Consider the following 26,022-nt stretch of genomic DNA (forward strand, 5'->3'; position numbering starts at 1 on the left):
GACTGCTGAACTTATTACACCCCCTCCACATTTTGAGGGATATAAATTTTTTGACCGTCTTTTTTATCGATGTGCACTCTGAACCAGAGGTCACCCTTTCTTTCTTTCTGCAACGTTTATCACTAGCATTAATCCTCCTCTCCCGACTTTTTTATAAAAATCAAAAATTTCTGAGAATCTTCGAATTGCCTATTCTGAGCGGTATCGTAATTTGCCAAATTTTAGACCGGGGAATTCCTTTTCAGCCATTCTAGATGGCTTTATTTAAAAAATCTTCTTCGCGTCCGATCCAACCATGGTGGGTCCTCCTATTTCAATAATTTTCATTCTTGACTACCACCCCCCCCCCCCTTCCCCAGTTTGAATTTTATGACACCGTCTATGAAAAAGCTGTTGCATTGGCCCAAATCTTACTCACACGTCTATCTATTGATCATTGCCAATTTACATCGAAGGACACAAGATGCACATTTTGCTGAAACCTCAATCTGCACAAAATCCATTGCCAACTCCGTAGGCCGCAACCCCCGCACGTTGAAATGAGCAAGGCCATATATCGCGAACCTATAATAGCCCCCCCCCTGGCTGAATGGGAAGCAGCTGGATTCATCATTTCAATGCCATTCGCAGGTTTAATTTAGAAGCCCTATCAGGGGGATGACATTCTTTCATTATTCATGGTGATATCTTGCAATAATCTAATATTTTAAAATTACCTGCCTTCAGGTGTCAGGGAAAGTTGGACCGACACAAAACAAAATGGACCGAGTCTTTAAAACCAATTTTTGCAGCTAAAAATATTGACAATGTATAAAGAATTTGTTCAGAAAAAACAAAGGGCCCCGTAATAGGGAATTCATTCTCTTTGGAACTGTCTTAATTGGTTAAAATTTAATGAAATGATTGCAAATCCCTCTAAATTTCAAGCTATCACAATCGGCAGTAAAGATAAATGCATAAATGAGTTTGAAATTGACCAAGAATTTGCAATTAAAATAGAGAAACTCAACAAAACTCAACACACTCAACAAAATGTATAGAGGAATTGTTAAGCCCCATTTGAGCTACTGTTGTTCCATTTGGGGTTGCTGTCGTGAATCAAAGCTTGACGTCTTGCAAAAAATCCAAAATTCCTTTCCTGTCTCAAGTTGTATGACTCTGGCCTGAAAGGTGGAACCTCAGCAAACAGGGAGTGCAGAGATTGAAGTATTTTTAGGTTGAAAGAATGGCACAACCTTCTGAACCACCTCCTATCGTACAAGGTTTCCCACCCGAGCTCTTTGTACAGCATGTCTCTACTTGTACCTTTCCAAGCACCGGTAGCAGCCAAGGCAGCTGCATACTGGGTTTGTTCAAGCTTATTCGTGAAATTAGGACGCATACTAGGATCGTATTTATGATAAATTATATCCCCATAGTCAAGATGAGGCCTTACAAAGAGTTGGATTAGGACATCTCTAGACACATATTTAGACAGATGCTTCATCATTCCAATACCATGCCTAGCTTTGACAATCGCTTCACTTAAATGACTTTTAAAGTCTAACCTCGAGTCTCAGACCATACCAAGATGTTTGTGTTCCGATGTTTGGGAAATAATAGTATCACCCAACTTTAAAGAGAGATGATCAGGTTTAATTCTTTTAGTAGAGAATATCACTTCCTCGGTCTTATCTGTGTTGAATTGCATTTTCCATTGTCACGCCCATAATTTAATTTTTTCAAGGTCACAATTTAGTTTACCAGCAGTGTTAGCAACATCGTTTACAACGGAAAACAATGACGTGTCATCGGCAAAAAGTCTTACGTCACAGCTCACATTTTCAACAAGATCGTTAATGTATATTAGAAAGAAAAGTGGACCTAATACAGAACCTTGAGGAACACCAGCTGAAATAGTTACCCAACCAGACGATTTGCCATTCAATACGACGCGTTGCTTACGGTTATTCAAGAAATCTTTGAGCAAATTTAGAAGATCACCAGATATTCCATTGCATTGAAGTTTGTATATAAGTCCTTCGTGCCAGACCCTGTCAAAAGCCTTCGACAAATCTAGAAAAACAGCTCTTGCTACCTTACTGGGTACTTCATCAAAAGCTTTGTAAATTAGGTGCGTTATTGAAATTAGTTGATTGATTGTAGAATCTCCAGGACGGAAGCCAGATTGTTTATCGGTTAGCAGTTAATTTATGGAAAGATGATAGTAGATTTCATCAAAAATTAGCTTCTCAAAGATTTTGCTAAATATTTGGAGCACAGAAATAGGCTTATAATTATTTTTGCATTGTCTATTATTTTTCTTATGAATCGGAGTTATATTTGCCCTTTTCCAAATGGATGGGTAGACATCAGTCTCCAGACTTTTTTCAAATATGATACACAAGGGTATAACAACAGAGCTATCATACAACTTTATCATAGACACTGATATTGCATCACAACCATGAGCTTTCTTAGAGTCAAGAGATATTCATTAAAGATAGTGGCTTTACTTTCAAAGTTGATGACTAGCAAACCATTTTCAAGTAGGGGTGGTATATTCAATGTACTCTTTTTATTTATTAATCGATTCAAAGTTGTCCAGTACGCCTTTTCTCCGTGATTAGGATCACCGAACTTACGACCTAAATTCCGAAAATATTTATCCTTTGCATTAATGATCATTCCCTATATAGTCATACTGTTACTTCCAGTCACTTGCAGTCTTAGGTGCATTAAATAGCAAGAAATGATGCTAAAATAAAGTTAATGCGAAGCTAAAATTAAGTGAAATCAACTCTTACGATGTTCTCAAGAAGAAATCAAAATAAATACTACAGATTGACTGGGAATTGTGCATAAGCAATCAGCCTAACCAAGATTTTGAAGGTTTAAATCATAAGAGTAAAGGCCACTGATCATTTGAAGCCTTGGGAACATTCTGGCTTAAAATGATCAATGGCCTTTACTTTTATGATTTAAACTTTCATCGAGTTTGAAAAGGTTGGAATGGGCCAAATTCTCTTTATGATCGCGTGTTCGTGGCTTTTCATGATATCATTTTACTCTTTTTTGCGTAACTTATAATCACTTCTAGCATTATTTAGTGGCACCATACTGAATTCAAAAAGATGGCCAGAAACAAAATTTTCAAGATAAGAAAAACTTTGCGGGGAACATGTTATTCCCAGATAAAAAATTGAAGAATGAACATTCTATTTTTGAATATTATTATCAGCAAAAACTGGGCTTTTGTGGTCTTATAGAGAATTAATAGTATATATGTGTGGAACAATCAATGAAGATAAAAACATTTTTATGATGTTATTTGATGTTGGTATTTTTCTGAACGTGAAGAAGGAAAAACCTTTTAAACCCCTAAAAAGGTTGAAATATTAAAAAGAACAACCCAAGCGTAATATTGTATCTTAACAGCTCTACAGATCAATAGTCACGTGAGTCAATGCTGTTATCAAATAGATAATACACCTTTCAACTAGCCGCGTCAAAGGGAACTGGGTCGAGATTTGGGGTGAAAGACCGCGCGTGTTGTGGGAACCAGAAGTTATTTCATATTTTAAGACTAAAAACCTAAATATTTATATTTTCATCCCGAAGATCTCGATTATTTAATATTTCAAATACCCTTTATAGGGCCTCAATTTAAGTTATGAATGATGAAGACGGCACAAAATAGGCACCAAAATTGATTTTATATCGAAGATGGAGAAGGAAATGTTAGTTCTCATGCACGATGAGGGGAACATTGATGATGACGAGTTTCTTGTTTTTCATGAGGCAAATAGACACGGGAATTCGCATTTTGGACTTCCATATTGGAAATATGAACGTTTCAATCTGGATGGGATGCGAGAGGATGAGTGTGAGGTCGAGTTTCGGCTTAAGAAACAAGACATAGCTAGGCTCGCTACTGCAATACACCTTCCAGATGTGCTCAAATGGAGTGGTAGTGGGACCAGTTGAAGCACTGTGTGTTTGTCTCGAACGCTTTGCATACCCATGCAGATAAGCAGACCTAATACCAAAGTTTGGAAGATCCGTGCCCAACTCTACATGATAACTAACCTTTTGGTTACTTTTTTACATAATTCATTTGGGGTAGCGATAAACCAGTTTGTTATTGGAAACGATAAACCAAGTTAACTTGGACCTATTTACAAAAACAACAGTGTTTTGCAAACAAATTCATTACAAGGACCATTATCGCAAATACCGATTTCCCGCGCAACTCTGCATGCTTTGTTTTATAATTCTTTAAATCTGATATCACCTAATAGAAGAAGGATAACGATACGTTTTCAACCGGGATTCATTTTAACTCAGCCAAGTGGAAATGATCAAAAACAGATTAAAATGAGTTTAAATTTGCAGTCGCTTTATTGATTCGCTTTAAAAACGAATACATTTAAACCGCTTTTGTTTTAACCCGGCTGGTAGAAAGGCTGCCTTAGGTGTACCCTGGGCACCAGAGCCTTCGTGACAGAGCGGGCTGAAAGGCTTGTAGAGGGGAGAGAAGGAAGGAGGCTCTGGCTGAAACGTAAGAGGAACTCGGTATGAGGAATGAAGACTATGAGGAGAAAGTGCTGCTGTCAAGTGGCCGCGCGCACAAAAATGTGAAATCCTATCAACTTTCTGGCGCTCACAGCGGACGCAAAATCGAGACCATTTGATTTTAACTACGCATTCTCAGAATTGGGCGCTACGCCCGCGCGCACAAAAAATGTCAAATGGAAATTGGCCTTATAACTTAGAGCGGATCCGAACGTAAGCGTAACCGCAGCTCTAATTTTGCTGCCGTTAGTTTTTGTGGCTCTGGCATCCAGCGTACTCAAAATGCATGAATGAAGACCTCTAATCTCTTCCGGACTAAGTGAACCTTTACCAATATGTTGTCAGTATCTATTAATCCGATGAGGTAACATTTTAATGCAAAGCTATGAGCCACTGGCGTTACTGTATACTGTAGGCAACTCGCCAGCGGTCTTGGTTCCTACCTACAATGACCTCGAAAAACTTGGAACGCTAACAGCACTTTTGCCATGGTTACTAGGATAGCAGGGGTGTATTTCCAAACTTTTTTTGGGAAAGGGGGCAACTCAACTATTTCAATAGACGTGAATTGAAAATAGATCGAGAAATGACTGAAGCTGCCTCGATGATCCAAGTAATTTTGACTGTATGATTTTTTAGAGTTATGATTGAAATATAAGGTTTGATTACCGTTCGATCTTTATGATTCTCTACTCGGTATCATATTTTTGCTATGAGCAGAAAAATGTTAGTCCAATTTGTTTACCATATTTCCTCGAATGAACACTGGACCTCAAAAAAATGCTTGTCTCGAATAAATGCTAGGCATCGCCGAAAGCATTGTAACAAACAAACAACATTCTTTACAGAAAATGAATAAAAAAGATCAACAAATGTTTTGAATACCGACGCACTCGAGCTAGATCCCTTCTTTAACTCAGATCCTTGTAATGATGAAGGATATGCAGAGTAATACTTTTGAATTTGAAATAAAAGCGTGATGAACAAGTTACCTGATATCATCAACAGGAAGGTGACCATATTCCAACAGATCTGTGTTTGAAATATCATTAGGATGAACGAGCTCAACAAGATCTTTTAGCTGCTTGATACTCAAGCTGGCAACAAGTTCCTTTGTGGCGTAGCCATCCTTGTCTGGGTCCAAATACTCCAAAAACTAAACAGAAAGAGCAAAATGATAATAACAATGGATTTGAGACTTGATAGCCAATACACAAGCAAAAATGCTACTATAAACAAGGGTCCTGTGAACACTACACACCATAGCTACGTATGCCGGAATGACCAAGGAGCAAGAGGGCAGGCTTGAGTAAAAGGCCTTTTCATAATATAATTCCTAGCTACTAACAATCTTTTTGTAACTGTCATCTCTTTCGACTTTCTGTAGGAATATTGAAAATCAGCTAAATTTTCGCATTAGAAAAATCTTTACAAGTTTTGAGACATGTTTTCAGGATAATTACAAACGGCCGATGTCAATGGAACTTCTATGAAAAGGGCACTTTGGCCCCTCTTGTCCCTCCTATCAAGAGGCAACAGGGGCGGTTGTCCCCCCCATGCCCCCCTCTCCGGCGTCACTGGCTATTGCTTAAGATTATGCCAAAGATTGATGGCGGAGAAAGCATGTTCTTTTGTCTTTGGCCAAGACAAATGTTTAGACGAGGGCATTAGTACAGACTTGGCATCCCCTAGGCAAAAGACCTAGGCATAAAATTCATCATGTGACTTTTTGCAGGAACAATAAAGAAAAAATGCGTTTTTAATTCTTTTGCGATTGATGGGGCGGGAAGATACCAGTAAACATGTTGTTGAAAACTGAACTTTATGATTACGATGATGATCCACAAGAGAGACTGCAAAAACAATTTACGCTATAAAAGTTGCCCGGTGAGTGCAATAAGGGTAAAATTCGGAGTAGCAACTTAAAAACTGTCCTGTTCTAAGCACCAAATAGCATGCAAACTTCTGCCAATGCGGCATCGAGCATTTTAAGACAGACCGGTAACTGTTTTTTTTCATTATTTAGGAATTTTTACATCTCTATTAAACTTTGTACTAGCGATTTAAGGAATACCTCCTTCTTTCTCCTTTTCATATCGGCTACCATTGCGGCTCTTTTTGCGTTACTATCAAGTAGGACAAAGACGAAGTTTGCAAAGGACTGTAATGGTATAACTCCATGCGCATCTGCCCATTTTATTAGGGCCTTCTGTAAGATGTATATGTCCATATGACCTTGAGATAGATTTCCATATCCTAGTGGAATTAAACGTGTAATTTCAGGATAGAATGATTTGCCGTTAAAGGCTCTTGCGTAACCGGCATGCTTAGCGGTAGTTGTCTTAAGAAATTGACTATGTTTTATATTTTCATGCAGTACGATATTAGCTCGGGGGTTACTGAGCCTAATTTTGGACGAGGACGTTACAGTTTGGTTGAAATATTGGACCCATAATTCCGCACATTTCTGAAAAAATGTTACCCATAACTCCGCAAAGCAAATAACATTCTTAAAGCACAAAAATTCATCGAACAATATTTGCATATCCTTTACCCAAAATCTCAATATTACATATATTTCATCTGTAAATCCCAGTAATTTTGCAATATTTTCCCAAAATGATACCCATAATTATGCATGTTTTTTCAAATGGTACCTATAGCTCCGCACATATTTCAAAAACCGATACCGATAATTCGGCACTTTTCAAAAAAAGGTACCCCTACATGTTAAGATACCCCCCACCCCCCAAGGATATTAGGCCAGTCTTTTGAATTACAGTCACAAAGCCTGCCGGTTGCGCAAGAGCCTTTAAGGAAACTGGACTTTACAGGGTCGATGTATGCATGCATATCAAATAATTACAATAAACATATTTCATTTCGATTTACTAACACTATATATAACAGTTTTAAACATCCTTTTTCATATAGAACCATCATAGAGTGTAGAATGCAATAATGTGATAAAATAAAAAATTCATTGAATTCTGAGTTTGTCATTTGCTTATTTTCACAACTAAAGATGAAGTGTGTAAAATTATTAGCTATGGTTGAAAGCTTAGAGATAATGTAAAAATTGTGTTGTTGATCTCATTTTTTGATGAAGGAGCAACGGGGATTGCCGAACATTTTAAATGAACTCACAAGAAGATTAAAAAGGGGACGAATATCAATTGCTGTTGTAATTCAGAAGCGATAAGAGTTTTTGTGTTGTGTTTTCTTTTCAAGCTGGACCAAAATAGGACTCAGTGCCAAAAGTTATCCCTAAGATAAAGAAGTAGTTGTTGTGAGTGTCAAAAGACAATCAGCACAACAGTTTTCTTCAGCTACGATCAATGATGAAAGAAATCCACGAGTAACAACATAGAAAGAGGTAGTTAGAAATTTGGGGTAGAGTTAGTTCATCAAGTGAGGAGACCTTGCTACCGATATGCTTTCCTACTAGCAAGAAAATTTACCTGAGTACCGCCAAAGTATATCAGTCTCGTTCATCAGTGTGTAGTCAAATTCCCTGTCTTTACAGCCGGTACTATCAAAATGGTCCAATACTGAGAACCAGATGGCAACAGCCGAATTCATGTACCCAAAAGAACGAACTTGGTGCCAGTATCCTGGTACAAACAATATAAAAAGTGATGAGTGCAAAAGTGTGACATCGCATACAGAGAAATATAACCGTTCCAATGTAGTGGATGGATATAGTACATACCCAGCAGCATTTACACTATAGCAGACGGACATTGAGCATAAAATTACTTTGTAATGCTGAGGTCTTAGTTCCCATTACTAACAGTACTAATTTTGAAGATAGCTGTAAAATATCAGTGCAGACATAGCAAAATGATGATTAAATGAAATTTAATCAGAGTTAATCTCACGAGGGGCTTTTGAGCGTTAACTAGATCGCATGAGATTGTTGTTATTACTATTTCGTTATGTTTTCTTGTGCCACGCTTCCTCTCGTTTTTCTTGTATCTGCTCTACTAGTTTATGGGCAATGCGGGGAGTCTTTCGGCCTCCTGTGAATTTGATTTGTATAACTAGGGTAAGATGTGTGTTTCGTGGCGTTTTCATTCCCTTGGTTAATCTAGGAGTATTTAAGGTTTTGGCATAGCGTGGGTCTCATCTTGCTTGGTGAAGCCACAATACAACTAGGCTGTATTATTGTATTTTTTGTATAATTTTGAAGATAGCTATAAAATATCAGTGCTGACAAAGCAAATACAATTTAAACACAATCAGTAATAAGTTTCAACTAAGCCCTCTCTCAAATTTTTTATTCTTGTTGTGATAAAGAGAGTGACAGCAGAGCATATTACGGACTGAGGAGGTTTAAACGTTTTGGGGGGCTAAACATTTTTAAGAACATTTTTAAATTATTGAGGGCCTTCACCCTCTCCAGCTTCTGGGGTCACTGGTATAACAAGCCTTTCAGCAATTATTTCTACATATTTAAGTCAAAAAAATACTACACTTGCAATGCAAGGTAGCATCTAGTTATAATACCACATTTTCAAAAGATAAATAGCAGGTAGACGAAAACTGAAATCTGAAATGAGTTGAATTTTCACCTGATGGCATGAAGATACAGTCTCCTTTGTGTAACCTCAGCTTTGCATACTCTATATCAAGTACTTTTGGATATCTATGCAAGTCAACACTGTCTGCATTTATTGATGATATTCCTCCCCATTCAAATTCTGAAGATGTCTCCATGTAGATCAAATCTGTATAGTTTGGATGAATCAAGATCCAATCTTTTGTTCCATTGAAAACACAGTGTATGTTGTTGTATGGGTCTTTGTGCAGAGCAGTTTTTCCTCCAGATGCTGACAGAAAGACATGAACTTCTTGGACTGATTTTGCAAATGAGCCACATCTAAATTAAATCAAATAGATCAGCAGTTTACTCTATTAGACTAAAAAAGGGTACTACTAGGAACATAGAAATGGTTATGGTTCAGTGTTAAACATTTTATGAGGCGGGAAATTGAAGAGTGTTGTTCTTCCTGCTTTTCAAAATTCAGTAAAGCATTCTTGCTTTACTGAGCTCAACTACATAAGCAGAAATTGAATGGTTAGAGAGGCAGAGTAACAAAGTGCCGCTTTTGGCAAAACTGTACAAACTCCTTCGATTAGTCCTGATTAAGGTGTCCTCCATTTTAGCATGTCTTTTTTGCAATCTATCCTTGCAGATTCAATGTGCACAAACTTCAAAAGCAAATAATTACAATAAAAAATGTTAAGCTGGGAGACTGGTTATCTTGCTGCCCTTTATCCTGAAGCTAGGTGGTTGCTGCCCTTGGTTTACTACAAAAAATCTATACAGTGTGACGCTGTATAATTAATCCTGACCAATCTTTTAAATTAAATTAATAATTGTTCCCTGAAAAAATACAGAGCTTTCAAAATCTTGTGGTGTAGAAATGAAAATTTCCTTGGCTATGAACTTTTGTATGACATCTGAGCCAATTTACCCAGGACATAAATTAGGAATGCACAGGAAACTTCTTTAAGATATCAAAAAGAGCATCTAGCTACCTGCTACCAGAGCGCCATATGAGCAAACATATTTGGCACACAAAGTTATGTCACAAAAACAATGCTTAATTTAATTGCTAAAAGATTCAAAGTAGATGGTACCAACAAGAGAATGCCTAAGATTAAAAATAGTTATTTCAGTATAAAATTGAGAATATTCACTGAAATTTGATGATATTTGATCATCAACTTTTTCAACAGTAAAACAGTTTTAACAGTTAGATTGGATACTTATTCAAAAAGAGGGGCATTGCTCTTCTTCTTTTAAGGGCTTAATCACTTCCATCTCAGCTGAAGTGATGAAAGGTTGGGCATTATTTGGTAGTATTCAACAAAAGTTGGACATTGTTTGTCGCTCCTTACAGTTTTCACTTGCTAACTTTTATGAGAATACAAATAATAAGGGAATACATTTTGAAGTAACCTGAGACATGGTAGGATCGTCACATCTTTCTCCATCGGCACAGGAATCTGAGAAATTATGTAGCTATCTTGCACCTGATAGTTCCTAAGAAAATTGCCAAGGAGGTCCAAACCAAGGCTGACTGCTCCTTCTGGTAATATTCCATTGTTCTCAAATTTTGCTTCAAGACGCACAGTCAAATTTCCATAACTATCAATCAGAAAATCTTCAGTCCATAATTTAAATGCCCTGTAAAATGTATAAAGTAAAAACCAATGAAGAAAATTGATTGAATAAAAATGTTGATCCTGTATGTTACATATTCTAAAAATTTAAACATCAAAATAAAAACAACACTTTTTGTTTTCAGAATATTTCAATTTAAATTGTTAATGTTAACAATTGTTCAGCTATAAATTCCATTGCCTAACTGTCATTTTAATAACAATTTAGCCATCAATTAATAATCATTGCTGAAAACTCTGCCCCCTTCTGGGAATTCCTTTTGTACGAAATATCATCTTAAGAACAAAGATGCTCTCTACTCAATTTTGGGGGTACTTTGTCCACGATTAGTTTCTCTACTGACATAGTTCCTCCTTTGAGGAGTTCCTTCCATGCAATCTATCCTATTCTTTGTTTCGCAATTATATATCGAATTAATTTTAGGTGTTGAGGGGGTAATTTGGGACATCCTCATTTCATAGTTGCAAATGATGCACATGCACAGTCGAACTCGTTTAAAAAATTTATACCATGTCTGTTAAAAAACTGAACCAGAATATCATAAAGCATAACACTTTTAAAAACATAACTTAAGACTTCTAGGCTATGGAGACCTTTATGCCACTTGATTTTGATTCTTAGTGCCAGGGACGGATTTAAATGGCAAATGTGGAGGGGGGGGGGGTGTTTGATAATAATTTTGGTGCCATATCCTTCAGGTCTCTGGAAAATGATGGAAACACCCATTTTTAAAATTAGGTCTTTAACTTTAACAAAGAAGATAAGAAGATTAAGAAAATAAAATTTTGGCGTTATTTGATTACTGCTGACTACCCAAAAATGATTTTTACCGAATGGAGGGAAAATTTTCTGGAGGACACAAAAGTATTGGGGGGGTGTTGCAACTCCTACACCCCCTGGTAAATCTGTCCCTGCTTAGTGGGAGGAGCAAATCACTCCAAAAAAATCTTGTACACCTTTAGTGAAAATCCTATTGTTTATCTGAAAATCCCCATAAATCCTTTTGTTTTAGGTAAAATCTTGTACGCTATTTGCAAGAGTGAACTGCCCCTCGGCTTAGTGCCTTACAAAATGTTAATATTTTTTAATGTATATGTTTATACACCTTAGAACTATTCAACATGACAATTGATATCCCAAATTTCCCATGTTCCCCGGTTTAACCTGTAATTTTTGTAACATTGATTTTGTAATTATTTTGTAACTTAGCTAGAAGGTACGTAATCGTAACTTCTATATAGTTAATTTGGAACCAAATTTTTGTAGAGAAATTTAAAATATAGAACTGAGCGAACTGAACTGAAGCAAACAAAATTTGTTTATCAAGTTGGTAACTACAGTATAAACCTCGACTTTCTGGCAGCACCTCTGAATACAAGTGGCCTATTTTCCTTCACATAGCGATTGTAGAAATCTTCTGGTTGTGGCACACTATCTGCATCAATTTCATCGATATGAACACTTGGTTCTCTCTGTTCTCCAAGTCGTCTATGATTCCCTTTCAGTGTTGATGTACTCGGTGTTGCATAAAGTAGAAGAAATGCAGCTATCATAACATTTTGCAAAGTTGTCATCTTTCAGTCGGTGCATGTTTCCTTTGCAGAAAATGTGTGTGAGTGAACCAGACAATAACAAGCCATCGCTAATAGATAACATATTCACAAACTCGTTTGTTATGGAGACAGCTGGTGGCAAACTAATTGTCTCACTTTACTTTTAAAGACAAAAAGATTTCCTCTACTTACAAGTCAAAGATCACGATGCGTGACTTCCGAAACTTCAATCACAGAATAAGAATATTCTTATTCTGTGCATTTCAGAGGGGGCCAGAAAGAAAAAATCCCCAACAAAGTTTGTTTGATTTATTCTAATCAAATAGAAACATTTCATGTAAATGAAAGGGGGTGGGGCAGAAAACTTTTGCCTTAGCTAGAAAGATATCTAAAATGCACTTTTATCTTGTCTCTACTTCTTCATACTTACTGTGAACGTTCCTTTTAGGGCAAGGGTGAAACAAAGTTACTATCTGAGGGGGAACAACCATGGTTGCTGCCGAAGGGGATTTTTTTTGCCCCGCTGAAAAGACAGAAGCAGTACAAAAACTTAGATTTCTTGGATTCAGTGGCGGCTCCAGCCTGGGATAAATGGGGGGAAGGTGTGTCAGGGACTACGCCCTTTCCACTGATTGAAACATTTCCTTCCGAAGGATACAATACTTGTCTTCAAGAAATCTAGATAACGTACATATCCCCCCCCCCCCCTTCCGAAGTTTTCTCATCAGGTTTGAAAGAATCTCAAGGGCCAACTTTCTGAAAAAATGGTGGAGGGGAGTGTCTCTGTAGGTGGTGAACTTTCTGAAAAGATGCCTGTTCAACATGGGGTGCCACAGGAGAGTGTTCTGGAACCACTTCTTTTTCTCTTATATATAAATTATCTACAAATTCATCAAACATCATGAATTTTTGTCTATTTGCAGATGATACCAGTCTTTTTCATTCAAAGGAAACATCGAAGTGCTAGAGAAAGTTGTTAACTTTGAGTTGTCCAAAATTTCTCACTGGCTAATTGCAAATCGTTTGACATTTAGCACAAGCAAGTCAAACTTTAAGATTGTTAAACAAAAACAAAAAAACTACCTGAAAGTATTAACTTGGAGATAAACAATGATAAGTTACGCGAAGCCAGCAGTTTGAAATACCTAGGCGTACTAATTGACAAGAATCTAACTTGGATAGAACATATTGGTCATGTTAATAAGGAAATAGCGAAAAGTCTAGGCATCCTAGATAAACTGAGACATATCGCACCCAACAGTGTCCTTCTCGATACATACAATGCATTTATTACTCCTCACATTAGATATAGTCTAATAAATTGGGGCGGTTCCTTCTCCTTTACACTTTATCCTCTTTCTACGAACCTTAAAACAGCTGCAAAAACTGTTTGTTTTAAAAAGCAAAATGAACACTCCAGACCAGCATTCAGTGAATTGAATGCACTAAATTTGCAAGACACATACACACTTAAATGTGCCAAATTTATGTTTGATGTATCAAAAGGCAGCTATGAGAACATTCTTACAGATACCCTTCAACCATAAGACCATACAAATTCCCACAAAACCCGGCAATCAACACATGGCAACTTCTTTCTCTATAGAGCTAAAATCAGTGGTGGCGCCAGGGTTGGGCTAATGAGTGGGACTACAGCCCCTTCGTGGGAAACATCTAGCCCCCCTATCGGAGGAAATTTTAGGCTATTGTCGAGGCAAATTTAACAAAATAACGTACGAAAACTGCATATTTTAGTTATTTTAGCCCCCCTGTCGAAAGCTCCAACCCCTCAGTCGGAAGATTTCTGGCGCCACCTCTGGCTAAAACAAATGTCAAACGTAACTTTGTTACAACTGCAGGAGTTAAAATGTGGAATGACATCCCTCCTAACATTATAAATTTCCCGAGCAAAAAATCTTTCTGTAAGCGTTATAAGAAATTTTTAACTCAAAACTACTAACTTCATCAAACAGACCCATTCATTGGTAACACCTCTACTGATCTTTCTGTTTTTATTTCAATACTTTCTACTCTTTCCTCTGCCCGCACTTCATGTTATTTTCTAAAAAAAATGTTAGCATGTTCATGTATACATATAGGCTTCTTCGATTAATATCTTTCAATGTTAATCGTAGCAACCAGATCTTACTGAGGGCATACAGCTCGAAAGCTGTGAGGAATTATTTCTGTGTGTCCTCTTCAGCAATGTTGATCTTACATGTTTTGAAGCATATTTTTCTATAACTCTATTGTAATTATACCGAATTAAGCTTTTTGCATCTGTTGTTGCTTTGTACATAATTTAATGCCTAGAATATATATGAAATGAAATGACCATAGAACCATAGAAGTGATTTAGAGACATGTCTGAAGAGAAACGAAGCATAGCCAGTGCTCCTCAGTGGCGGTTTTAGAGACTGCGGCGCTTGGGGCCAAAAACATCTGCGGGGCTCTTTTTCTTTGCAATGTCCATCTTTTTTCTTGGTTGTGGGGCCCCTCTTGGCTACAATAAGCGCGGGGCCAGGGGCCATGGCCCCCCCTTAAAACCACCACTGGTGCTTCTCCGTCGAGATCAATGCCAATAATCAGTGATCAATGTTTAGTCAGGGTGCTGGCAACAGTGGCGCAGTATGACCTTCCAGAATATGGGGTAGAGGGTCATACGTAATAAAATTTACCGACGAAGACAAAAACAAAAAGAAATTTAGATGTTATTTCACCTATCGGTAGACGATTTTACCACAAACCAGGGAATGTTTGCACAAACAACACAAATTTACAGACAAACTCATGAAGATTTGGCTAGAGGGACCCAACCCCCTAACCCCCCACTAGCTGCGCCCCTGGCTTCAACTCTTTTCAAATAATGCACCCTACAAAACAGCTAAATTTGAATGATATTGGACCCATGAAAAGCAAAACTTTTTTAGCCTTGGACGCGTGTGGGTTAACCAGGGGTATGTAGTGGTACGGGGACTTGTTGATCTGGGCCCCTTCTCCCATAGTCTCCTATTTTCAATATTTTTGGGTATGTTTATTGCGAATCCCCCAATTATTCTCTTTTTAGCGCTAAATTGTTATTCCTGAACTTGTGTGTGACCGTAATTTGCATTTCTTCCATTTCCGTCAATTTTTCTGTTCGAAGTTATCTTAATAAACTTCTTCTCAGTCAACATTTTCTGAAAATTCTAGCCGTTATTCCGGTAAAGCGCAACATACGTAAAACCGTACGTTTTATCCCCGATTTTCTTAACGGGGATAAAATCTTCTTCGTTATCGGGGGTACGATACTAGAGGGGCTAAAGGGGGCCATCTAAGATTCATCTCAACCTTCTTTATTATTCCTCTAAACTAACTGTTAACTTTTAGCTTTTAACTTACAAACTATTTATTGCCCATAAGCAGTAGCTGTACCAACCAATAGGATGTAGGGGGGACAAAACAAACATTAGGCAACGCCTTTTTATTGGCAGAAAACGCCCTTTACTGATACCCCAATGGAAGGCCAATTATAAAGATGGGAAGCTCCCATGGATGTCTTTTGGTAACGTGAAATCGTAGAATTACATCACAAAGAATAGGTTTCCGAAAAATTACCCCTCCCCTCATCGAATATCGACCAAATACAATATGGATACTGCCGAGAACCAGGGGTACGTGTCCCACAGTCCCCCCTGTGACGTCGCCGTCGCAAAAGAGCCTACTGAAAACTTTGACAAGATTACACAAACTTCGATTTTTTTACAATTCAACTTCTATTGCTACAAAATATCAATTTTACTATTTACATTGAAAGCTGATTATTTATGCTAAATCCCATTTGATTGATGTAGCGTTAATTTTCATGACTTGTCCGCAAACTGCGACGAGACCCAAGCCAGCCCCCACTTAAGATTTGTTAGCATGAATTTCAAAGCTTTCGTCCAGTGCTCCTCTGAATTAAATTGTATTCTGAAATAAAACAAAAAAGCACTTCTGTTTAACTTCCGATAAGTCCCGATAACTTTTTAGTAAATGCAAGGTTATTTCTAATAAAAGAAGCTTTACATATTATACGATTCAAGCACGCACGCAAATTTCGTACAGGATGTTAGTTCGTGAATAAAGGCAAGCAAAAATCTGTTTTTATCCAGGTGCAGATTGGAAGTAACAAAAGAGGAAGAATGGCGCGAAGAATAGTTCCTTGTTTTGACCAATCAGCGACCACCAAACTTTCACCTAGCTTAAATTCCGAAGTGAGAAGACCAACTCCTTTTGTCTACATTAATATAATTTCTTGTTGATATAGACAGATTCCAATACACCTAAATGTTTAGACGATGTTGCTCGCGTAATGATTCTATCTGTCATCTCAAAAACACAGAATAAAAACCCAGATGACCCAAAAACAAATACTTAGTGTGTATGACGCTGCTAAGAAAAAAAACACGATAGAACATGTGAAAGATAAATTCTCTAAAGATGAGGGGTGAAAACAGACAACAAGAAAACAAATCTAAAAAGTGGCAAGAGTTCCATACTTTGAAAAGAATGATAATTATGCTCAATTTTCAAAACGGAGACAGTGAGGGGTAGGGAGGGGGCCATACTTATTGAGCCTTAAAAAGGGAGTAGATTTAATTTAGAAAACAAAAAGCAACGTTCTTAATTTACCTGAGCGAGGAAGTGTGGAAAAACGAATATCTTACCGAATCGAGTATGATCCTGTAGCTCTTGAATCGAAAATTTTACCCTTTTCCATTCTATAAAAATTAATCCTTCTTTAAACCTTGGTTTCTAATGTCTTTCTATAATAAACATTTCTAATACACAAGTAATAATGTAATATGTCTGAAAAAGTCAGCAGAGATTCACCAAAAAGCAGATAATATTCAAGAAATAAGAAACCATTCTGAAACAATAATTACAATATAACAAATATAGTCCCATTCTAAGGAAAGTAGGAAAAAATGGCATTATCACCAGTGGTGGACACTTGATCAAATATTGGGGGGGGGGGGGGGGGGAGTGCAAGCCTATTACTTTGATAAGGTAACGTCACCTTTTCCAATTGTCTTAGAACAAAAGACCATTATCCTAAAAAATATGGGAGGGGGGGTGACCGCCACTATATTATCACTTGCTTTTCTCCTTCCAATTTAAAATGGAATTGTGACTTCTGCATATCACTTGTACGTAGGGAGAATGCCTGTGAGAAGGATGAAGAGCGTTTTTTCCACGCTTTTCTTAGCCTGTCCAATAACCGTGTTCCCATTTGCAGCTGGGAGATAATGAGCTAGGCTTGAGGCCCCCCTGCAAACAACCACCCTATTTACTTTGCAACTTGTCCTTTTGTAAGTAAACTAATATTTGAATAAACACATAACCTGAATTGGTTAAGTATTCAAAGTCGTTCTTATACAATAAAGATTGACTGCTGAAGAAGTATTATTGTTATCAAAGGAAAATAAAATCTAACCTGTAAGGCAGATAGAAACCCGAATCACCTCTTTCTACCTCTTCTTTGAACTACAATTTAAGAAATTTATATTAAAGAAAAAGTTATCAAAGTCGTCATTACGTTACAGCAAAACGATTCCCAAGGAAAATGCTGACAGGTAGCTGATATTATTCTTTGCGAGGGAGGGAGGGGGGGGGGGGCTCATGACCCTTCAAAAATGATAAAAGGTCTTTGCTTCCAATAAGCAATCCTATTGGGTCCAATTGTTTTCAAACAAGGGTGTCCCTACCCCCAATAATTCCATACTTCTTACGATGCCCTTAATGACAATATTGACAATTTCTTTGGAGAGAGCCAAGATTCCAACTTAGAATAGATTAATAAAGTGTAGAGTTCATCAGGGGAAGCAGAACTATTTACCTGTTGTAGGCAGTCCAGGAAGGCGACCATAGCTTGATCAAATCTAAAAGTAATAGCAGGTAAAGGTTCAATAAGATCTGGACTACTTTATGGGATACGTTGGAATGAGCAATCAAGTAAAAGTAGGTGTGTTCTGTCCTAATAAATCCACCAAAACAATTCAGATGGCAGTATCTGCTATAGGGATATAGATCTTCCTAGCTCAAAAGTCGATAGAGCTTTTTTCATCAGCGTGATACTCTCTATGTGTCCCCGCCATTTTGAAAAATAGACCTTTTAAATGGAGAAAAATGTGACAGTAAACAAGATTATCGACCTTTTCTTGGAATTGTTTGGCAAAATACATGGCTTACTTACTTTGTGTCCCAGAAAAACCTGAATCCGCCAGAACCGTATCTGAAATCAAGACAAAGACAAGACATGTGTTATCCTGCGTTGTAATTTATACCATCCGTTAGATTCATTAAGCGAAAAGTAACAAAATTGATTGTATCAACATCAGGGACATAATATTTATAATCTAGAGCGTTATAGGCATAAATTAATAAATCATGCAAAAAAGAGTATTTCTGCATAAATTAACAACGCAGTTATCAAATCTACATAAAATTTTCTTCAAAAAATATCTATGGTAAATGATGAAAGAGGGGAGAAGTTTAAACATCATATTTGACAACGTACAGTGGAAGCTCTTTCATTTTCTCTTCCAGGCATTCGATGTAAGAATGATTGCCGTAAGGAACTAGTCGATACCTGAGTAAAATGAAAAGAAGAATAAAGGAGAGGAAGTCTTGACGCATGGAGTACCCGCGGCTTCCTACAATAAACATTCTTCTACAAATACAGCGAGAATTTAAAAACCATTTTGAATCACAGATCTTCTTTTAAAAAAACAAGCTACAGGTGACAAGAAACAAAATATCAACTAAAACCATTTCAACGACAGGTTTTTTTTAAAAAAATTTTTAAGAAAGACTTCGTGCTAAGCTTATAAGAACACGTGATGTTTCAGAAAACAATAAGGTAAAATGAGGAAAAGTTGGACCTGCTTCGCAAGCAATTGTGAAATTTAATGTCTTCCTATGGTGAAACGACAGTAGATCATAGGGTATGACTCAAATTCTCGCGCCATAATTTGCATCTCTAGAGAAAACAAAGCAACTGATGACCTCAGCTGAAATTGATTTAGGCTTACCTTTTGAATGTTAATCCGATTTTCTTTGATAGAGAATGCAACAGGAGAACAGTTTGTCCCCAAGCTGCGTTTATTTCGGTCCATTCAACCTAAATGGGAGAGCCAGAAATAAAAAATTAATGAATACACGTAACAGACAACAAGCTTAGAAGAAAAAAAAGGCAAACAAAATTTAGAGAAAAAAAAGGACAGGCCGACTAATATAAAAAGCGACTTTCATATTTTTTAAACTCCTAATCAAACACTACAATAAAATAAATGGAAAATACTTCAAGTGAGCATTTGTTCACAATATGAGAAAATTTTGAGCGATTTGTTTCACAGCAGATCGCAAAGTTACTTAAGATACGTCATATTTATCATAAACTACAAACAATTCCTTTAGAACAATTTTTTTTAGATATATTGAGGCATGAAATTGGTGAAATTTAAGAAAATTGCTAAAGAATAAATGGCAAGCTGAAATTTTTTCGACAGCTTGACCTTCCACTTATCTGAGCATTTTGAGCAAACAAGCAGATAAACATTCACTTACAAAATTTACACATTGAGTCGTTTATGATTGATTTATAGAACAACAGCAAGAATTAACGTATTATTATAAGAAAAAGCATCAATGAAATCAAGCAGATACTCAAAAATCAATGAAAAGGGAAAAATTAAGAAACTTAAACACTGAACTACAATACAATTTTTCAAACGTACAAAGCAATCAATTTTCGCTGGAAAGAGTGAATAATGCAACAATAAATAGATCAATCTAATGAATAAAATTTAAAACTTCATGCTAATTGTCCCAAAGAAATAAAATTAAAACAAGATTAAATTGAACGTGCATATGAATAAGGTTTAGCCTTAAGATCCCTTACCGGCACACTTGGAAGACGACCAAGCCTGAAGCCATTGATTGTCCCAAAATGTCCCTTATGCCTAGAATGGAAATACATTTGATAACTACCTGAGCGAATTTCCTTAATTAATTCAATTTGAATAGCCCTAAACAAGCTAGTTGCTTTAGGGATGAACATAAATACTTTTACTAGGATACATTTCATGAATACTTCAGTTGGCAATTGCAAGCTCCCATCATAACAGTATTGAGTCTTGATCTTTGTCATACCCTTACTCACAAACTGCCAGACAGCCAAGAATGATGACATTAAAAAAATCAACAATAACCAAGTTTCTAAAGTAAAAATAGAGGTGAGTTCACACTTGTACCGATTTTTGAAATGATATCTCTACTAGCTTTAGATACAGGTCTACAAAAGGTCGTTTTTAGCTCTAAATGTGAACAATAAACCTGCGTTATAAAAAAAATGTCTATATGTGTATGAAGGTTGATAATGGTGGACGAAAGATTGCAATGACGAAATCAATAAAGTTCTTAAGTGATGACGTCATAAATATCATTTTTTAGAAATTTTCAATGTTGATCCCATAACCTAAGAGTATTGTGAAATACCTCTATATACGCCAAATCAGCTAAAGGTGTTAAGAATTAGCAGGGTTATGGCCACATGAGCACAGGCTCTTCTTGCATCAAACCTCTGTAATTTTGTCAAACTTCAGGAATATGAACAGTGATCTGTTAGCAAATTTCAAATCTTGGATATATCTCACCCAGCTTTTGATTCACTAACCCGATTTTACCAATCTGGAACTACTCCATGAGTTCTTTCATGTTATATGGTTAAAATTCAAAAATTCTAAAAAAAGCTCTTTGTGACGCCACACTTAGGAACTCCTTAACGATCATGACATATTTGCTACATACCATATATGGAAGGTGCTATTAAAAACATTTGTTTTCCTCAGTTTGTCCAGTTGAGATTGGGCATATTGAAGCTGGTTGCTCACGCTACAAGAAAGCAAAAAAAAATTATAAATACTTGATGCAGTTTTGAATGTCTGTGGTCTGCACAGATATCTAGAAATTCTTTTAGGGCCTGACGATTAGAAAACTTAATTTATGTTCAAAGGCCCAGTAGATATAGGGACTGGCAGGGCTACATTTCCTCTATCAAAGCAATATTTATCGCAGGCTCCATTAGGGCAGTTTTATCTCAATAAAGCCACAGCATTTGGGCAAGGTCAATACTAAGCCATTTAAAATGTTTTGCATCTGCTACACTTGTGATTAGATTAGGATCGTCTTGATCCATGACATCAGCCATTGGATACTCAAATATAAAAAGATCATTGTCTGTTGTCAGTTTTTCTCAAAAGCTTAAAACCTTTTTATTCAACAAGAACTATCAAATTTGATTTTGAAGCAAATTTTATTGTCTTGTCACTGTTTAAATATAAATGATTAATTACATTTAAAACCACCTTAGAAAAGGGGGTGCTCTCTCCTTGATTAGTTCATCTACTGACAGAGCTCCTCCTAAAGAAATTATCCTACAAACAACATCTTGGAAATCATTATTTATTGTTATTAAGTATTTTTATGTAATGTGTTATCATTGTATGTAATTAATTGTAATGTAAAGTAATAAGATATTGTAAGTTGAGGAATTTTAAAATATAAAAAAACTGAACTGATATGCTCAAAAGGTAACTAGGATGTGGATGAGTACCTAGGATGCCATAATGACAAATTCAAATACAGATACATTTATAGACCAGAAACATTCATAACTTGGTGGTACAGTACCCCTTGAGCACCCTGTTACTATTACTCTGATTGGAATATCTTAGTGGTCCATGGGACTACATATCATTGAATTCCTGGTAAAAGTTCAGGTCCCTTGCTGCCATAAACATAAATCCGGAAAAAATAAAGACAAATGCATCAAAATATTTGGGTCCCTAAAATTAGAGTGTTTCCTAGTTTTAACCCAAAGGTACACAAGGCAACTCAAATCACGGATATTATTACAATGTGGAATGGATTCAATTTACCTCATTTGTTCATCCTGGAACTCTGACAATGCCTTCTTATGCAGGCAGTAATCCCTCCAGTATTTATCTTCCTCTGTTTTAAGGTTTTGCTCTGCTTTATCGAGTTTTTCATTTTCAATTCTTATTTTCTCTCTCTCATTTTCAACTGCCTCAAGTTCCTTAAGTAATTTTTCCTCTCCAATGCGCAGTCTAGCAAGTTCTTGATCTAATTCCTTTTCATCCTCTTCCTTGTCCTGGAAGTTGTCCATATCTTCAAGAAAATGCTTATAATCATGCAGTTCCTTCTCAGCCATGTGAAGCTGCTCATCTAACATACTAAGCAGGGCATCAGTACAATCCTCACACAGAGGGTGATCAACCTCTGATTGGCCAGACATTATGTCAAATAGCCTAGCAGATACCTGGAGTAAAACACAAAGAAATTTTGAAAGAAAAACGAGTTACATTACAAAAAAATTCTTGATCACAATGAAAAATGAAGATTCGTATTCACAAAACAATTTCTGCATAGCATAGGAGCAAGATAAAATAATAAAACTAAGATAGCCTTACTAAAATCCTTCAATTTCCCCCCTTTAGCACTACTATGTCTTAGCTAGGTTTTCAGCACTACTATGTCTGTATTTCTGGTGTGCCATTGCCATGTTCTACATACTGGTATATTTATATACAGGTTAGAGGTATATAAAATCATGAAATGCAAGAAGAAAAATTATTAAAAAACAATTGTAAAAATTATTGAAAACATTTTTGAAAATCCATGACAAGGTCAACACAACACTAAATAACTTTAAATGATAAATAAAGTGTTAAATATTTTCTCCATATGTGAAACATTTTCAACAGCCAAAATAGAATCCTTTCAAGACCATAAACACCAAATATCCCTGAAGAAAATATCAAAACATCGCATATTAAATATCTCAAGACTGTGACAATGGAGTCATATCAGGTTATCATTTTCTCAAACGATTAGGCAGATCAAAATAAAGAGGATAACATTAGGTTTAAGCTACATATGTACACTCACTTTAAGCTTGTGGCTTAAATTATCCATTTTTGTAGCATCTGTTGCCTCTCCAAGAAGAGTAAAGTCATTACCATCAACTGAATTTGGCCTGAGATAAAAAAAACTTTGATGATACCTTAATATTAGGCCTTGCTGTAAGACTTTTAACAGGGGGGCAGTAAACAGCTCTCCTACTAGTATTGAGGTGAGCTATAAGGATAGAAACAAAGGAAAAATTGATTTCAAGGAAAGCAAATTTGCTTTTTAGGACAATTTAGGAGAACAATCTCTAGCTCCCCTCCAGCGTTTGAGGAGAGCCTGGAGGGGAGCAAGAGCTATGGCTCTCCTCAAATGGCCAGGCCTGTAATATACAATATTGTATAATTGTGTAAGCATATTGTATCATTGTACCATTTGGCAATTTATAATTGCAAATGATGGCCATTTTGGCAAATTTTAAATGGCAAATGATGGTTCTTGAGGCTGTCAATATTTTGCAACAAATAAAACAAATATGCTTCCTAAAATGAAAACACCTATAGAGAGACAAAACTTGATTGTGGATGCACCCTTAAGAACATTCTAAATAAAAAGTATTGAAAAAATGTTCTGCACAAATACAAATGACCTGCATTTTGACCTTGAAAACTAAATGAACAGTTAAAATTTCAGTTGTCAAATATCTGTCATAAATCTTTAAAAGATGCTCGTACCTTATTAATGGAATGTGTCTCACAAGGACATTTGGGCTTTCCATAAATTTCTCAACCTGAAAGGTATGTCTGTAAAAGTTTTCTCTTTTATAAAGCTCTACACCAATTACCTTAAATCAAGATAAACTTTATAGGATTTCAAACTATTGCCTATTTACCAAAAGCATTGCAGATAACAGGTATGTATAGACTTGATCTTGAAATTATAAAAATTATAGTTTTCAATAGTCAAAAAAACTGACCTTGCCCTCACATTGTTTTTTAGTGTCTTCCACTTCCTCTTCTTTTGACTCATCAGCAGATGAAGGCAGTGGAGCTAAAAACACCAGCAAATGGTATTAACATAGGGGTGTAATATAAGATGACATTTGCCTAATTGTGTGGCAAAAGTAGCTGAAGTGAAACATAACATTGCCAAGAAACTAAATACAGCTACTTTATATTTCTTTTATATCAAACCTCTTTTTATTTTAGAGTGTCGTGCTCGATTTGGTGTTGTGCTTCGATCCTCTCGGTGAGCATAAGATCTTCAAATGACTGTTTCCGAATATTGTGGCCAAGGAAACCTATCTGTCACTTTTTAATCTGATGTAGAAGCTGCCTGTCTTGGTGGATTCAAGCAGATACCTTGTCATTGATTGCGCTATTCATGTAGGAAATCTTTAACATGTGCCAGGCTGGAAAACTTGCATATGCTTGCAGCAACGCTAGACTTCTTGTGCTCACACCTTGCACCTCTAGTGACCCAATATTATATTATAGTAATTTAGATATGGGAATCGTTGCTCGCAGCTTGAATGCTTCTGCTGGAAGGTAGCAGCTGACAATGTGCTTCTTGATGCGTCCACAAAATCATATGTGTTTTCCAACCTGGAACATTCGTCTATAGAACCACATTTCAGCAGCCACAATGTTGCGTCAGGTTTTGGCAGTGATAGTCCATAATTCACAGCCGTATATGAGTGTAAACCATACATAGCATTTGAGAAGACAAGTTCTTATTGACACAGAACAAACCATTCCATCCCCGGACAAAACAATCCCCGGACAAAAAATATTTTGGATTGTAACCTTGTCAATTTTAGTGTTTCCTTGCGCACTAGAAAATTTCAATGAAAAAGTGCATCTAATCTTTATTTATGGCACAATACTAATCTTGACAAATAGAGCGGGTAACTGCTAAACTTCAGCTACCCGCTCTATTTTTCAAGATTAGCATTGTGCCATAAATAAAGATTATCTCTATTTGCTAGCTAATTTATTTTAGGCCAAAATAAAGGACAGGGAAGTGAAATTGACACATAGCACACAAGTCTACCTACCAGTTAGTTCTTTTAGAGTTTCTGCATCAAAGTTACTGAAAGAATGATCGAGTCTTAATGGCTGGTAACATCGCTGACAAACGAAACTGACGTGAGTTGTTCCTCTCCCACTTCCACTCATACTCTGCGCCATTTTACCACCAGAGCAACAGCAACAACAACAACATCAGATTAGTGATGCCCAGCTTTTCCCTTCTCCCCGGAGGCAAATCTAGGGAAAATAACACCTTAGGGGCCATGATTGAATTTGAACCTCTTTACAAAAATACTACTTAAAACTTTATAAAGCTGCATATCTGGACAAAGGTACCGTGATGTTACTACCTAAGAGACGGATTTACCGGGGGCTGTAGGAGGGAGATCCACCAATATTTTGTGACCTTTGATATACTCTGCTTCGATTCGGTAAAAAGCATTTTTTGGTCGTCAGTAGTATCAAAATGACGCAAAGATTTTCTTTATTCGTTGTCTTATCTTCTTTATCTTAAAGTTATTAACTGAATTTAGAAAAAGGGCTTTCCATTATTTTCCAGTGACCAGAGTGTTGTAGTAGGATTTAGAAAGAGCTATACCAAAGGACGAGAGTCTAAAAGTCTTATGAAGTGGAAAATCCGAAAAGAGGAGTTGAAAGCTACGTGTGATAAGGACGAAATTTCAAGAAAAGTGACTGAATCCAAGCAGCCATCTTTGGAGGAAATTTTCATATCGAGTACCAC

General features: G+C 36.6%; 2 protein-coding genes across 3 annotated transcripts in view; both read right to left on the bottom strand.

Annotated features, from left to right (window-relative positions):
• LOC135681573 (uncharacterized) overlaps nt 1–12,580 on the bottom strand; it is a 35,827-nt gene extending 23,247 nt beyond the window's left edge. The window contains exons 1-6 of the mRNA XM_065196112.2: nt 12,095–12,580; nt 10,523–10,750; nt 9,129–9,436; nt 8,016–8,168; nt 6,629–6,810; nt 5,547–5,710 (exon numbers count right to left, since the gene is read on the bottom strand). Coding sequence (XP_065052184.2) covers nt 5,547–5,710; nt 6,629–6,810; nt 8,016–8,168; nt 9,129–9,436; nt 10,523–10,750; nt 12,095–12,321 — 1,262 coding nt within the window. The 5' untranslated portion in view covers nt 12,322–12,580. The remainder of the gene's footprint in view (nt 1–5,546; nt 5,711–6,628; nt 6,811–8,015; nt 8,169–9,128; nt 9,437–10,522; nt 10,751–12,094) is intronic.
• Nucleotides 12,581–16,021: 3,441 nt separating this feature from the next.
• Nucleotides 16,022–25,467, bottom strand: LOC135681574 (beclin-1). 2 transcript variants are annotated; one of them, XM_065196113.2, is made up of 14 exons: nt 25,307–25,467; nt 24,227–24,300; nt 23,985–24,040; nt 23,293–23,380; nt 22,263–22,663; nt 21,133–21,216; nt 20,225–20,285; nt 19,356–19,444; nt 18,842–18,913; nt 18,518–18,556; nt 18,161–18,203; nt 17,759–17,808; nt 16,989–17,042; nt 16,022–16,251 (listed from the first exon to the last, which is right to left on the bottom strand). In XM_065196113.2, exons 1-14 carry the CDS (start codon nt 25,437–25,439, stop codon nt 16,143–16,145), a joined length of 1,353 nt encoding a protein of 450 aa, XP_065052185.2. In that variant the 5' UTR covers nt 25,440–25,467; the 3' UTR covers nt 16,022–16,142. The 2 variants fall into 2 exon arrangements, with proteins under 2 accessions (XP_065052185.2, XP_065052186.2); XM_065196114.2 differs by having other exon boundaries at nt 24,238–24,300; nt 25,307–25,448.
• Between the last annotated feature and the right edge of the window lie 555 nt (nt 25,468–26,022).

Source organism: Rhopilema esculentum, chromosome 12 (genome assembly GCF_057945365.1).
Source record: "Rhopilema esculentum isolate cy_ngs chromosome 12, ASM5794536v1, whole genome shotgun sequence".
Classification (NCBI taxonomy): domain Eukaryota; kingdom Metazoa; phylum Cnidaria; class Scyphozoa; order Rhizostomeae; family Rhizostomatidae; genus Rhopilema; species Rhopilema esculentum.

Coding starts and splice junctions, on each gene's coding strand:
- LOC135681574 (XM_065196113.2), bottom strand. CDS start 25,439: ATGGCGCAGAGTATGAGTGGAAGTGGGAGAGGAACAACTCACGTCAGT. Junction 21,217..22,262: donor TTCCAGGATGAACAAATGAG/GTAAATTGAATC, acceptor GCTTTCTTGTAG/CGTGAGCAACCAGCTTCAAT. Junction 19,445..20,224: donor GTCGTCTTCCAAGTGTGCCG/GTAAGGGATCTT, acceptor TCTCCCATTTAG/GTTGAATGGACCGAAATAAA.